Source organism: Theropithecus gelada, chromosome 18, assembly GCF_003255815.1.
Source record: "Theropithecus gelada isolate Dixy chromosome 18, Tgel_1.0, whole genome shotgun sequence".
Taxonomy (NCBI): Eukaryota; Metazoa; Chordata; class Mammalia; order Primates; family Cercopithecidae; genus Theropithecus; species Theropithecus gelada.
In genome coordinates, this window is record NC_037686.1 from 6,289,388 (window position 1) to 6,304,188 (window position 14,801).

Genomic DNA, 14,801 nt, shown 5'->3' on the forward strand with positions numbered 1-14,801 from the left:
GCTTGACATTTAGGCATTTTTAATTGTTCATTATTTATAGGTGACTTTGAAGCAAGCATCTTTTTGTATACAGTTAAGTTGAATTTTTACTTTCTTACAAAACATGAACATTCTTGTTATACTAATTTTCAACTTGAACAAGCCAGCCCTGCACTTTCATAGTGCTCTAGGTAATTTAGATATTTTCCAAGCATGCTAAAGATTGGAAAAATTTGTACTGCAGGGTTTTCAGAAGATGTGTAGAATTATGACATTTTTACTGCTACATTTTATCCAAGTTTGTTCTGAATTCTTTTAGTTGAAATCTTTCTGCTTAATTTTGAGCAGTGATAGATAGTGCCAATTTGCAACTTTTGATGCTTACTATTCACTCCCCAGAGGTGCTGACCACTTGGCTCCCTTGAAATTACACATGTGAGATCCCTGCTTGCAGTTCAAATATAAGGTCCCATCGACCTCCTGCCTGAATTTCTAGGAACCCAGGATATGGGGAGACCCAGAATATGGGGACACCCCTTGTGATTCCTCCACTTTGCTTTTGATCAACATCCTCTGTGATTTCAGTGTGATATTGTAAAGGACTATGGACTAGAAACCAGACTTGGGGTCTAGCTCTAGACCAGACATTTGCTGACACTGAGAACTCACTTCCTTATCTCTTGGGAAGCATCTCATAGAGCTGTGAAGATCCCAAAAGATAATCTATATGAATGCTAGTGTCTTTAAGACACTCTAAAAGATACATATCTAGCGTATACATTTGTGTGCAGTTCTTTCAGTGCACAAATGCTTATAATTCTGCATTTTAATAGCTATGTGCCTAATACTGTAATATTTGATCATTTATTAAGTACTAAGTTTACTTATTTAATAATTACTTAGTAACATTTTCATAGTTAAGAACGTCTGCATGTTAAATTTAGTACTGTATGGAGTACTCACTGAACTATATTGCATCCTTTTAAAACAGCCTATCATTTTGTTCTGTACTTCCATGATTTTAAAAAATTAATCGATGGCTAAGTATTATAACTAAGTTCTACTCACTAGATGTGTAAGTGTCCTCAGAAAAACAGGAATTGATAGAGTTGTCAAATCGATTCACACAAGTGAGAGGAAATTATCTTCCTATCAAGCAAAAAAAAAAAAAAAAAGACAAAATGAGATAGTGGGATGATATCAATATCCTCTGTGATTTCAGTGTGGTATTGTAAAGGCCTATGGACTAGAAACCAGACCTGGGGTCTAACTCATCTCAGCCTGTGTGAGCCCTGGTTTTGAAAACGGTCATAATTAAGCTTTTTTTAAGTGTTAAAAAACATAATAGTATTATGAGACATTGTCCCTGTATATTTATATAATATATATATATGTATATATATAGAGAGAGAGTATATGGGACATTGTTCCTGTATATTTATATTGAGAAAATGTGAAATCTGCAAAGTGTTATGAATACTTTTTTTTTTTTTTGAGACGGAGTCTCACTGTGTCTCCCAGGCTGAAGTGCAGCGGTGTGATCTCAGCTGACTGCAACCTGGCTCCAGGGTTCAAGCGATTCTCCTGCCTCAGCCTCTCGAGTAGCTGTGACTGCAGGCGCCCATCACCACGCCCGGCTAATTTTCGGATTTTTTTTAGTAGAGACGGGGTTTCACCATGTTGGCCAGGCTGGTTTTGAACTCCTGACCTCAAGTGATCCACCCGCCTCGGCCTCCCAAAGTGCTGGAATTACAGGCGTGAGCCACTGCGCCCAGCCAATACTTTTGATAGACAAAAAGAAAAAAAAAATCAGAGGAAATTAAACATTCTTTAACGGGGACCAGACATAGTTTAAAAATAATAATAATTATTATTATAATAACAAAGCAGTTGAAATCGCGTGTCAGGAGCGCTTCCTCTCTCCAGCGGTGAGGGTATCTAATCATAATAATTAAGTCCAAGGGACCTTGCCTTCTTTAGGCAAACAAAGTGGGGAACAAGTTGCAACTGATTTTCAGAACAAATCCTCAAGTCCTCTGCCCACGGCGGAGAGGGCGGCGGGTCGGCCGAGCCTGGGTGGCGTCCCGAGGGTTCGCCTCTCGCCCAGCTCCCGGCAGGGGCGCGTGGATCCTGGCCCGGGGACTGCAGGGCCGCGGCGGGGCGGGCAGGGTCAGCAGGGCACATACTTTCTCGGAATCCACCCTCCCGGGCCCCCACAGCCCAGTTTCTCCTCCCCTCAGCCCACCTTCTCCGCCCACCTCCTACCCGGAGCCAGGGCGGCGGCCGCTGTCAGCCCGACCTCCCCCACCAGGGGTCCGCGTGCGCGGGATCCCGGCAGCCAAGCTGGGCGCCCCCAGAGGAGGGGTGTGGGCGGCTGGGCCAGGCCGGGCGGGGCGGGGCGCAGCCGGGAGGTGTGTCCGAGGGCGGCTGGAGGGAGGGGCGGCCGGGACGCCAAGGGCGGCGGGGCGGCGGCAGCTCAGACTCGCGTCCCGCGGAGCGTTCCAGGCGGGCGCGCGGCTTTCTCCCCAGACCCAACGAGCGGCGAAGAGGCGAGATGCGCGGCGGCGGCGCGTGGGGCGTGCTCCTGGCCTCGCTGCTGTGGGTCGCCGCGCGGTGCCAGCAGAGAGGTGAGCCCGGCCCGGGTCCCTGGGTCTCGGGTCCCCGTTCCCCGCAGGCGGGCGGGCGGGGGCGGCCGCGGACAAAGCCCGTCGCGTTGGGGCTGCTGCAGACCGGGCGCGTATCCTGGTGCACCTCGGACTGGGGGCCGCTGACACGTGGGTCTCCCGCGCCTGCCGGGGAGGGCGGGATGGGGACGCCGCTCCTGGGGGACGCTGCCCGCTCTTCGCAAGCTTAGACTTTAACCTCCTCGGGCTTCGGGGGTCGTCCAGCCTCGCCTCTGGCTTTTGCGGAACTTAGTGATCCAGGAGCGCCATCTACGCGAGCAGTGCTGGGGGTGGCGGGAGCGGGCGCCTGGGGGTGCTTTCCGTGCCCCGGCTGCGCGGGCAGGGGTGGCGGGGCTGCTGGCCGGGCGCGGGGAATGAATGGGGAAAGAGCTCCTCCGAATCGCCCTCATTGTCCGGCTGCGCAAGCTGGGTCGCCGCGGTCGGGGAAGAGCGGATACCTCGGGGCCACTCGCTGCCGGGCGGGCTAGTGGGGAGAGACGCGGCAAGAAGCGCGCCCCTCGCCAGCGGCCCCGGGCAGGGGGACCCGCAGGCGGCGTTCAGGGCACTGATGCGCCTTCCCGACCCTCGCTCTTTGTGCAATCGGCGAAGTGGCCAAACCCGTTCATTCCCCGCGCAGGTTTGACCGTGGGCGCGCCGGGGCGAGGGACAGGCGGAGAAGGGAGCACCTTGCATGCGCGTTGCAAGGATTGAGAAGAGAAACTCAAAAGCGAATTTTCAGTTTCTGTTTTTGCGGGCGGGAGGGAGAGAGAGAAAGAAAGGAGAGAATTCTTTTCCCTTTGGGGGGACAAACCCAGTCCCCACGCCACCCCCAGAGCTGTCTTCGCAGCGTGGCTTCGTGTTGGCTAGACAGTCACAAATATTTGTTGAAAACATCTTAAAGTATGCAGCACATGACAATGGGCGTATTCCCACAAATACAAACTTCATTAAAAAAAAAAAAATGTACAGGTCAAAAGTAGTGGGCGGAGTTCGCAGTGCCCTCGTGGGAAACGTGTGTTTGGGCATTGTGCTGAGTTTTGAGCTCTGCAGAAACGCGACCATCTCATTCATTCAAGCATTCATGATGGAAGCACTGGACCGGAGCTGGAAACGCAGCTTTGAATAGCTGCGAGTCTGCTGCACGGAGCCGGGCTGGGAAGAGGGAATTTACATAGTTATCAGCCAGAAGAAAGGAGCCTTTGGGGAGGGAGAGGAGCCCTAGAGGACTTGGAGCGGACTCCTGTCTATCAGGCTGCTGAAAGTGAACAAGTCCCAGTTTCCCACAGGGTAGAGAAAGAGCAGCTTGCCTCAGCTTATTGTTCCCCGAAACTGAAAGTCTTAGGCTGGGGAGATGGCCTGAAGGTTGTCCCGGCCCCTCGGGGCTCGGCACTTGGCCTGCCGGTTATAAGTGGTGTTTGGAGAAAGTGGGACCTCATGGGGCTTTCCTGCTTTGAGATGCCGCGGAAAACCTCCCAGGGCAGGAGCCCTTTAATGTTGCATATCCCATTCCCTGTTTGCGTTCTGAACCCCACCAGCCCTCACCCTTCCTCACGAGCCTCCTTGAGCAGTTTTGATTTTTTTTTTTTTTTGAGATGGAGTCTCGCTGTCGCTAGGCTGCAGGCTGGAGTGCAGTGGCGCCATCTCCGCTCACTGCAACCTCCCATTCCCGGGTTCAAGCGATTCTTTTGCCTCAGTCTCCTGAGTAGCTGGGACTACAGGCGTGTGCCACCACGCCCGGCTATTATTTATTTATTTATTTTTTGTATTTTTAGTAGAGACAGGGTTTCACCATATTGGCCAGAGTGGTCTCGAACTCCTGACCTCGTGATCCGCCCGCCTCGGCCTCCCAAAGTGCTGGGATTACAGGAGTGAGCCACTGCGCGCGGCCTGATTTTTTTTTTTTTTTTTAAAGAAACGATTTTGTGCCTCGTGAATAGCATGAATGATTAGTAAAGTTGTGTGTTTTGGTGATAATACAATAATCCTGACCTGCAAATCACCTGCTAGTTAGCTGTCTGGTGTTAGTTTTTAAAATAACTTATTCTCTATTGACGTTCAGATTGTTAGACGTTCCGTATCATTTCTGCAGTCTCTCTGGGTTACCTTACAACTTATACTATATGACCTGATGGCTCACTTTCCTTTGAAATATAATCAGTTTCAAGTGAGCTCCTTCTAAGTATTGAATAGGAGGTATTGTGTTTGTAAAAATAATGTGTTAAATTCATGGCTGGCAAATCACAGGAAATTATGGTAGCTTCATCACTTTTGTTGGAAACCATCCCCTCTTTTTTTCTGAATAAAATAGACAATTCTAAGTACAGAAAAAAATCTACGAGTAAAAGAAAATTCACTTCATTCTCATATATGACATAGTATTCAAATTTAGCAAGTATATACTCCACTGTAAAGTATGCAAGCCTGAATGCATTTCAAAGGTGTATTTTCCTTTTCTGTTGCTGTATTCTCTAACTAAGGGCCCATGAAAAATATTGATTTTAGCAGTTGGAAACAAGGGTATGTGTAATAGAAGCATCACTGCCCACCTCCTACATAGCCTGGACTTTAGTCCATTCTTTTTTTCCCTCTTTTTTTCCAGACATTAAATATGAAGCCTACACCTGTAGTTAATCTAGTGTGATTGAGAATTCAGATGCAACAAGAATATTAGAATAAATACATATACTGATCTTTAGTGTCTTGTGCCACTGCTTTATAATTGCACTGCTTTATAAACTCATATCATAAAATGTTTCTGGGACCATTTATTTCAGGGTAATGATCCTTGAAACACCCTACCGTTTTATACTAATTCATTCATAAAATCCTATGGATATTCATTTTCATGTACAGTAAATTGTTATGGGGAAATAACACAAGCTCTATCTTTAAGCTTCAGGTGTTTAATTCTCTGGCTTTACTAGCTATGGCAAATTGGGGACATGACCTGTGCTTTAGTTTCACCATCTGTAAAATGGGAATAATAATAGTGCCTATCTGGAAGGGATGTTAATGATTAAATGAAATAATGTGAGAAAAGTTCTTAGACCAGTACCTAGTACAGGGTTAAACCCCAACAAGCAAGTTTATCTATATTCATCACTATTACTATTTTATAAAGAACTATATATTTTTAAACTGTATTCTCCAAAATGCATAATTGTCTAGAAATTTGGAGTCTAGATTTGGAATCAAATAGTCTTGGGCTCAAATGCCAGACCTGTCACTATGATTAGCTACGGCCATGGCTAAGTTTCTTAACTTCTCTGAATGTCAGCTTTCTAGCTATAAAATGGATAGCATTGATATGATTAAATAATATGTGAAACATATTGGCACGGTGTAAGGCGTGTCAGGTACTCAGTGCATGATGGTTATTACTGTTATGCCTATTGTACTTGCTCATTGCTCATCATCCTGGACATCCTGTCTCTTTCATTGCTGAAATCCGTTTGGTCATTAAGACTTGTTGATTTTACCTCCTGAAAATCTGTGCAGTCTCTTTCCCCTCACTGCTGGCTAGGCTTAGGAATTGTTTGTTTTTCTCAGGTTGTTTGTTTTTCTCAGGAAATAGTGCGATGGTTCACCCAGCAGGCCAGCAGCCTCACCTGTTCTCCCTCCTCAGCAGTGCCATTACTGCGATGTTTCTAGAAACACCATCTCCTTAACTGCTCCTACTCCTGTTTAAAATTCTTCCCATTTCTCACCGTTTCTTTATCAAATTACTTAATGTTCCCCAATGTGACTGACTTTCCTTCCTTTGTGTTTAAGCAAGTGGTCTTCTTCCAAGGTGTGCCCTTTTCACTCCAAATCCCTCTCCTGGGCCCACCCTCTGGGTTTAGATTATGTGCCCCAAACCCCTCACTTTATCAGATGCACAGAATGACAGTGCCCTGCTGCGTCACACTGTGGGTAAAGCAAGGAGGCTGGGACCCCAGCTGGCCTGCTGTCTCAGAGCTGAGACAGCAGCATCTGGGACATGCCTGCACCTCTTTGTAGCTAACCAGTGTTTCCTGGAACATGTGCTATTAAGTGCTGGACACGTCTTTCATTTGGGTTCTAAAGAACCCTGAAAAATCTTCCCAGCTCTCTCTCTGCTGAAGTATTTGTTAGACCACCTTCCCTGCACTCCCAGGGCTTTCCCTGCTCAATCCTATTGTCTTGCCTGTCATGGGGCCAGTAATTGGCTTGCTTATCTATCTCACCTTCTCTCTCAGGCTTCTCAAGGGCAGGGACTGCTTTATTCATATCTGCCGGTTCGTTGCTTTATAGTGTTTTTAGCAGTTAGTAGCCACTTCTTGTTGCTGAGCTGAGTTGAAATGAACATCTTTATTTAGGAATCAAGTAACTTTAAAAATATTTTGAATAGCTGGACGCGGTAGCTCACGCCTGTAATCCCAGCACTTTGGGAAGCTGAGGCAGGTGGGTCACCTAAGGTCAGGAGTTCAAGACCAGACTGACCACCATGGAGAAACCCTGTCTCTACCAAAAATACAAAAAATTAGCTGGGCACTCAGGTGGCACGCACCTGTAGTCCCAGCTACTCGGGAGGCTGAGGCAGGAGAATCGCTTGAACCCTGGAGGCGGAGGTTGCGGTGAGCTGAGATTGCGCCATTGCACTCCAGCCTGGGCAACAAGAGCGAAGCTCCGTCTCAAAAAAAAAAAAAATATATATATATATATATACACACACACACACACACACATATATGTAAATACATATATGTGTATATATATTTATTTTGAATTGATAGTCCATATTTATGGTACAGAATGCAAAAGGTACTATAGATAGAAAAAAAGTTAAGATTTGGCTTTTTTACTCTCTTTTGAGGTAACCACTGGCTTTAGTTTTTTGGGTAAGCTTCTAAAGATGTTTCTTCAGGTAACTTTTAAAAGCAAACTACATCATAAAACCCACTTCTTCTCTAATAGTGTAAGAGGGGCACCAGTGATTTTCTGAGGAAACATGGATGCATGGAACAGTATCCCTCTGTCCACCGCCCTCCCCTCATACTAACTTCTTTACTAGACCTTGTGTGGGATGTTAACACATCATTTAGTAAATATATATACTTGCAACCTTTTCACCTTGCAACTTGTCCTTCCAAGTAGGGCTTTGACAGAAAGGTATTGTTAGAGCAGTGTTTCCTAGATCTTTTGGGGTTTAAAAACTTGATTGATTTCATGGCATTGTACTACTTCTAAAAGTATTGTTTACTGTAGTATTAATAAGCTATTTTTAAGCCATAGAGAATTTTAAAAAATATATTTTAGAACTTTATGATTTATGATATAGAGAAGTTGAGTTTGAGAATAATTCTATTACACGTTAAGGGTAAGTTAATGTATTGACCGATAGGTATGACTTATTACTGGAACACTATGGCAGGTACAGAAAATCTTTATTTAAAAAAATTTCTAATGAATAAGTTAAATCTGTACCTTGAATATAAAAATTAATTGATAGCAACTGGACAGCACTCTAGAACTTAGACTTTAGCTGAAGTTTTTCGTTACATTCCTCAGGAATGTTTGGATGAACCACATAAACTATCGTCTCCTAAGAATGATGTATGTAGTTATTTACAAGTTTGCAAATAATTCTTTTACTTGTGTTATTTCTAAAATATCAATATGCATCCATGGACAATAGAATAAACCAAGGCATTGCAAAATTAGTGAGGAGAAAAAAACCCTTCATAGAAGTAATTTAGTTAAGGTCATGAACTTTGGCTCTGTTGGAACATGTCTGTCAGGGAGCTATTTCAGCATAAAACACCACACGATAGCAGGGTTCATTGTATTTTCACCCCCCTTTATACTGGGGGTGACAGTGTCCAGAGGAACCGTTTGATAATAAATAGCACAGAGTCTTCCCACTTGTGTCTTTGTTTTCTAAGGCTGGCTCAGGACAGCTTGCTTTGGGTTAACTTGTTCCTCATCTTGCTTGGGGGCAAGAGGCAGACAATGGAGGCAGTGAGATTCCAGATCAGCTTGGGTGGGTAACATTCTTGCCTAGGTAAGCTTTTATCTCGAAGTGTTCATTCAGAAATGGTGATGGAGAAATACCACTGCGAAATCACCAGTGTGATTTCAGTGTGTGTGCACATTTTTTTAAAATCAACCATTTGAAGTTTGAATCTCTTCATTCCAGAAGTTATCTTTGAAGTCTGATCTGCTGGCCCAGCAGGCAGTGTGACTGACATTCTTGTGCCAGAGAACCTCCTGTATTGCTGGTGGGAATGTCAGATTTAGATCAATGAGTATTTATGGAAAGTGCCATCTTTTCTCATTCCCGAAAGTATTTCCTGCATCTTGTTCCATTGCTCCATAGTTTCCTGCCAGAACCTCAGGAGGTTCTCTATGACAATAGCAGCGTTAAAGAAGATGCTTACATTTAGCAGATGATTTTTAGTTAAAAGAGAACAATTAGAAGTTGGGGTGGGGGGAGGGGAAAAAATCCTCACACCACAGTGTTGATTATGATACACGATGCTTTTTTCTTTCTTTTTCCTTTGGCATGGAGTCTCACTCTGTTGCCCAGGCTGGAGTACAGTGGCTCAATCTCTGCTCACTGCGACCTCTGCCTCCCAGTTCAAGCAATTCTCCTGCCTCAGCCATATTGGTCAGGATGGTCTAGGTCTCCTGACCTCGTGATCCACCCACCTCGGCCTCCCAAAGTGCTGGGATTACAGGCGTGAGCCAGTGCGCCCAGCCAGCCGGCTGCTTTTTATCGGGTCTCTGATGCTAGCCTGTGTCCTTTCGTTTAATCTAGGCCCACACTGCAGTTACAGTAACCCCGCCAAAATACCGCCTTCATAATGTGCTGCCTCAGCTGCTGCCCACCTGCTGTGGCCCTCTGTGATCCCTCCAAGTTCGGTCACAGCTACCCTGCCCTTCTCCACACTTTTCTGTAGCTGAACTATTAGCTTCCATTGCAGGGGTCTCCTTCCTGTCTAACCTCACGTGGCATGTTGACTTGCAGCTGTGTGATTTGGTTACGTGACTCTCTCACCCGAAATGTACTCCCATTTCCCACTGAAAACCTCACCTGACAACTCATGCACAGGCTGCAACATACCAACCCCAGGACAACCTTGATGTGATGGCCTGTTTCAACTGTCTCACTTCTGAATATGCATTGTATTTTGTGATAAATTGGGGTTTCCACCCAGCCAGAGTTGCCATCTGCTCCTCCTTTGAATGGCTGGTCCAGAATGCCATAAGCCAGTGTCAAAAAGAAGGGACATATCTGTTTCGAAGATCAAAACCTTAGCTCCCAGCATTTCTTTGACTACACAGACAACTCCAGGGGGCGTTCTAGTGTTAAAACCTGGGTCATTAGAAGCGGGAGGACAGTAACACCGAGGAACTCCCCACAGGTAGTCAAGTTGTCTGAGGAACCATAAAGCCATTCCTCGGACTCTGGATAACAAACCCAGCCCTGGCCCCTCTCTGGGTATGAGGTCCTTCAGCCTCTTAGACTTTGCGTCATCCAATCACGTGGATTGCAGTTCATTTGATCTGGGTAGGAACCAAAATCTGTGCTTCAGAAAACCTTTTCCCATTTTGTATCCAGAGGCACAAGGACCTTTTCAGTTGGTCTTCAAGCAGACCCTTTGGATTTCTGGTCTAAATGGTTGTTTGCAGAGCTCTTCCTGCCACTGCTTGCTTTCTGTCCCTGCTGCTGTGTCCTCTGGTGGGCTGGTACTCTTTCCCCGCCCCTCAAAATCCACAGTTTGTCTCTTCAGCCCTTTTATCTGAATCTCCAACTCTGCCATTTTTACCTTTACTTCAGTACAAAATGAGTTTTTCCGACTCTTTGCAGCTTCACTCCTGGCTTCATGGGCATACTTTTGTTCATTCTAGAAGTTTGGAATGGGGAGAATTAGAGATAATACATCCACATATGAATGCTTTTGGAAGCTCCCAGTGTTTTTCTTTAAAAGGGAGTTAGCTTTTTTCCTCTTTTTTCTTTTTTGAGACAGAGTCTCGCTATGTCACCCAGGCTGGAGTGCAGTGGCACAATCTCGGCTCACTGCAACCTCTGCCTCGCGGGTTCAAGCGATTCTCTTGCCTCAGCCTCCTGAGTAGCTGGGAGTGGCCTGTCACCACACCCAGCTAATTTTTGTATTTTTAGTAGAGACAGAGTTTCACCATGTTGGCCAGGCTGGTCTTGAACTCCTGACCTCAAGTGATCCGCCTGCCTCAGTCTCCCAAAGTGCTGGGATTACAGGTATGAGCCACCATGCCTGGCTGGGAGTTAGCATTTTAAAAAAATATTTATTTATTATTATTATCATTATTATTATTATTATTATTATTATTATTATTGAGACGGCGTCTCGCTCTGTCGCCCAGGCTGGAGTGCAGTGGCGCGATCTCGGCTTACTGCAAGCTCTGCCTCCCGGGTTCACGCCATTCTCCTGCCTCAGCCTCCTGAGTAGCAGGGACTACAGGTGCCCGCCACCACGCCCGGCTAATTTTTTGTATTTTTTAGTAGGAACAGTGTTTCACCGTGGTCTTGATCTCCTGACCTCGTGATCCGCCTGCCTCGGCCTCCCAAAGTGCTGGGATTACAGGCGTGAGCCACCACGCCTGGCCTTTATATTTATTTTTTTGAGATGGAGTCTTGCTCTGTTGCCTAGGCTGAAGTGGTGGAGTGCAGTGGCGCCATCTTGCCTCACTGAAACCTCTGCCTCCCAGGTTCAAGCGATTCTCTTTCCTCAGCCTCTTGAGTAACTGGGACTACAGGCACATGCCGCCATGCCTAGCTAATTTTTGTATTTTTAGTAGACACAGGGTTTCACTATGTCGGTCAGGGTTGTCTCGAACTCCTTACCTCGTGATCTGCCTGCCTCGGCTTCCCAAAGTGCTGGGATTACAGGCGTGAACCACGAGAGTTAACATTTTAGAGTTAACACCTCATTGGAGAGGAGAATAGTATTTCCTTGTAGGAGTACTGTCATTTCTATTCAGTTTTTAAATTTTTTTTCATGCACTTGCTCATTCATTGATGCACTCATTCATCCATGCACTGAAGACACTTTGGGACCTCCACTCTTCCAGGCCCTGGGTCAAGGATGTTCAAAGTTAGTGTGTCTGGAGAGCCCTGTTCTCGGCTGCCTTCCTCACTGTGAATCCACGGCACTTCTTGACTTTCTTGGTGTATTTGTTTTTGAAGTCCAAGGAACTGAAAAGTGTGTATATCAAAAGGAGTTTTCTGGCCGGGCGTGGTGGCTCATGCCTGTAATCCCAGCACTTTGGGAGGCTGAGGCGGGCAGATCTCGAGGTCAAGAGCTCGAGACCATCGTGGCCAACATGGTGAAACCCCGTCTCTACTAAAAATACAAAAATTAGCTGGGAGTGGTGGTGCGCGCCTGTAGTCCCAGCTACTTGGGAGGCTGAGGCAGGAGAATCGCTTGAACCTGGGAGGTGGAGGTTGCAGTGAGCTGAGATTGCGCCATTGCACTCCAGCCTGGTGACAGAGCAAGGCTCTGTCTAAAAAAAAAAAAAAAAGTGCTTCCCAGGTGATTCCACTGTGCAGCCAGGGTTGAGAACCACTCAGGTAATATCATAAATTTTGTAGGTGAATGCAGTTTACACAGCAACGCAAGGAGGCAGGATCTGCCACCACCCCTTGCTTTGTCTGTAGGGTGGAAGTTAGGGCATTGATCGTGTCCTGCCCACCGCGGCCCACAGGCTAGTGCTCTGTACATAACAGATGTGGAATACTCGGGTCCCAACTGACTCTCCTCACTTCATGTCTATTTCCTGATATTCTCACAGCTCCGTGAAGTGGGAATAACGACACCCACACATCTCAGAGCTGTGAGCAGTCCGTGCACTTAGAGATCACGTTGGATCAGTGACGTGGCTCAGGGAAAGCCGGTTTCTTCTGTGTCCCCATTGTCCTTTGTGTAGCGTTTTTCACTTGGAAAGGTCTCACCCGATGCATCATTGTTGCACTTGTGTTTAAAGGGGCTTCCCCACAGTTGAGTCTTGCTTTGCTGACTTGGTCATTCACCAAGACCCTTCTTTCTTTGAAAAATACTCTTGATCATGTATGACATTTACAGTCCTCATGTTTTGGGATAAAGTCTCGTGTTGCAGAATTGGGTGTTGATTGATCTGGTGTTGCACTGAATTGTTCATTCTTTAACAAATTCATCCAAAATTTAGTAAGTGTCTTCCATATTCAGATATTATTCTGTGCTGCATCCCTTCTTTCTCAATGCCTTTACATGGACAGGTCACAGGAGCCTTTTCTGTGGGATTAACTGGGCTACCCCCTTCTCCCCTGATACAACCTGCTGATCTCGTCTTGTACCTTCTCATGTCTGGTGACTCCAGGGTCTGGCTGTCTTTATTCACCTACTGCTCCGGTCCTCTTCTGCTTATTTATTTATTTATTTATTTATTTATTGAGATGAAGTCTCACTGTGTTGCCCAGGCTCGAGTGCAGAGGCGCTATCTCAGCTCACTGCAACCTCCGCCTCCCGGGTTCAAGTCGTTCTCCCACCTCAGCCTCCCAAGTAACTGGATTACAAGCACCAGCCATCATGCCCAGCTAATTTTTGTATTTTTGTAGAGATGGGGTTTCACCATGTTGGCCAGGCTGGTCTTGAGAACCCTGACCTCAGGTGATCCACCTGCCTTGGCCTCCCAGGGTGCTGGGCTTACAGGTGTGAGCCAGTGTGCCTGGCCTGCTCTTGTCTTTAATTAATAATTCATTATGCACTTGCTTTTCTGGCCTCCTTCAGAAGTTTTCCTCAATATTTGGCTTATTATTTCTCTTCCACCCAACAAAACAAGAGCCATTTTCCTTTCCATGTCCCTGTCACACACAGACACACATGCACACACACACCCCTTACACATCTGCCTATATTGACTTACAGACGAGCTGCTTACCTGGCTTCCCTGCTACAGGCACTTGGAGAGGTATCACACTGACCCTAACCGAGCAGAGCCAGAACCTGGGCCTGGGCCTGTCTGCAGGGTGGAGCAGGTTCTTCTGGAAGGGTCAGTCCAGCTGCAAGTGTGGGATGAAGTCTAACGTAGCATGTAATGTAACTGTTTTCCAAGAGCCCGGAAAGCTGTTGGCATTGGAAGTTCCCCCTGAGTTAATGGACGGTGAGGTTGACCGTGTCATCCCATCCCTGTTGAATTGCTTCAGTGGCATCTCATTCTCTATTGAGTGGGACTTCCAAGGCTCTGCTCAGACCTCTCCACAGCCTCTTCTCCTACTGCTAACCACATCGTCACCATTCTGTGACAGCTGTAGTTCCATCACGTGATATTTATTTCACCTATGGCACTCTGACTTATTCCAGCCCACCCTGTCATCCTTCTTATTGTTTCCGTGGTGATTTCTCTGTACATCTGACCAGTACATCATTTTGCACCTATTTGTTAACTTGCCTGTCTCTCCTTAAGGGCCGAGAGGTTTGCCTACATTTGCTGTGCTAGCACAGTGCCTGACATACGGAGTAGATTCTGTAAATATTTGTTGAATAAACAAATTCCAATACAGACAAGCAATGGAAATCTCTTAATAGTAGGTATTGGCTGGACGCGGTGGCTCACGTCTGTAAGCCCAGTACTTTGGGAGGCCGAGGTGGGTGGACCATGAGGTCAGGAGTTCAAGACCAGCCTGGCCAACATGATGAAACCCCGTCTCTAATAAAAATACAAAAATTAGCCAGGCGTGGGGGCGGTCGCCTGTAATCCCAGCTACTCAGGAGGCTGAGGCAGAGAATTACTTGAATCCAGGAGACGGAGGTTGCAGTGAGCTGACATTGTGCCACTGCACTCCAGCTTGGGCAACAGAGTGAGACTCTGTCTCAAAAAAAAAAAATAGTGGGTATTATTTAGAGATCAGACAGACGGGCAGAGGGGGTTAGGGAAGTCACTAGTGAGGAAGCAGAGCGAAGATCTCCTGGGGAAGGGCGGGGGCTGGCTCCAGAAGGCTAGGAGACCTAAGTCACCCAGGCAGGATTTTTTTTTTTTTTTTAGACGGAGTCTTACTCTGTCACCCAGGGTGAAGTGCAGTGGCACAATCTCGGCTCAATGTAACCTCCGCCTCCTGGGTTTAAGCGATTCTTCTGCCTCAGCCTCCTGAGTAGCTGGGACTACAGGCACCCACCACCATGC

General features: G+C 46.5%; 1 protein-coding gene across 1 annotated transcript in view; it reads left to right on the forward strand.

The window, feature by feature from the left end:
- The first annotated feature begins 2,446 nt into the window (after window positions 1–2,446).
- The window catches only part of LAMA1 (laminin subunit alpha 1), a 172,319-nt gene continuing 159,964 nt past the window's right edge, over window positions 2,447–14,801 (forward strand). Inside the window, exon 1 of the mRNA XM_025365118.1 lies at window positions 2,447–2,606. Coding sequence (XP_025220903.1) covers window positions 2,534–2,606 — 73 coding nt within the window. The 5' untranslated portion in view covers window positions 2,447–2,533. The remainder of the gene's footprint in view (window positions 2,607–14,801) is intronic.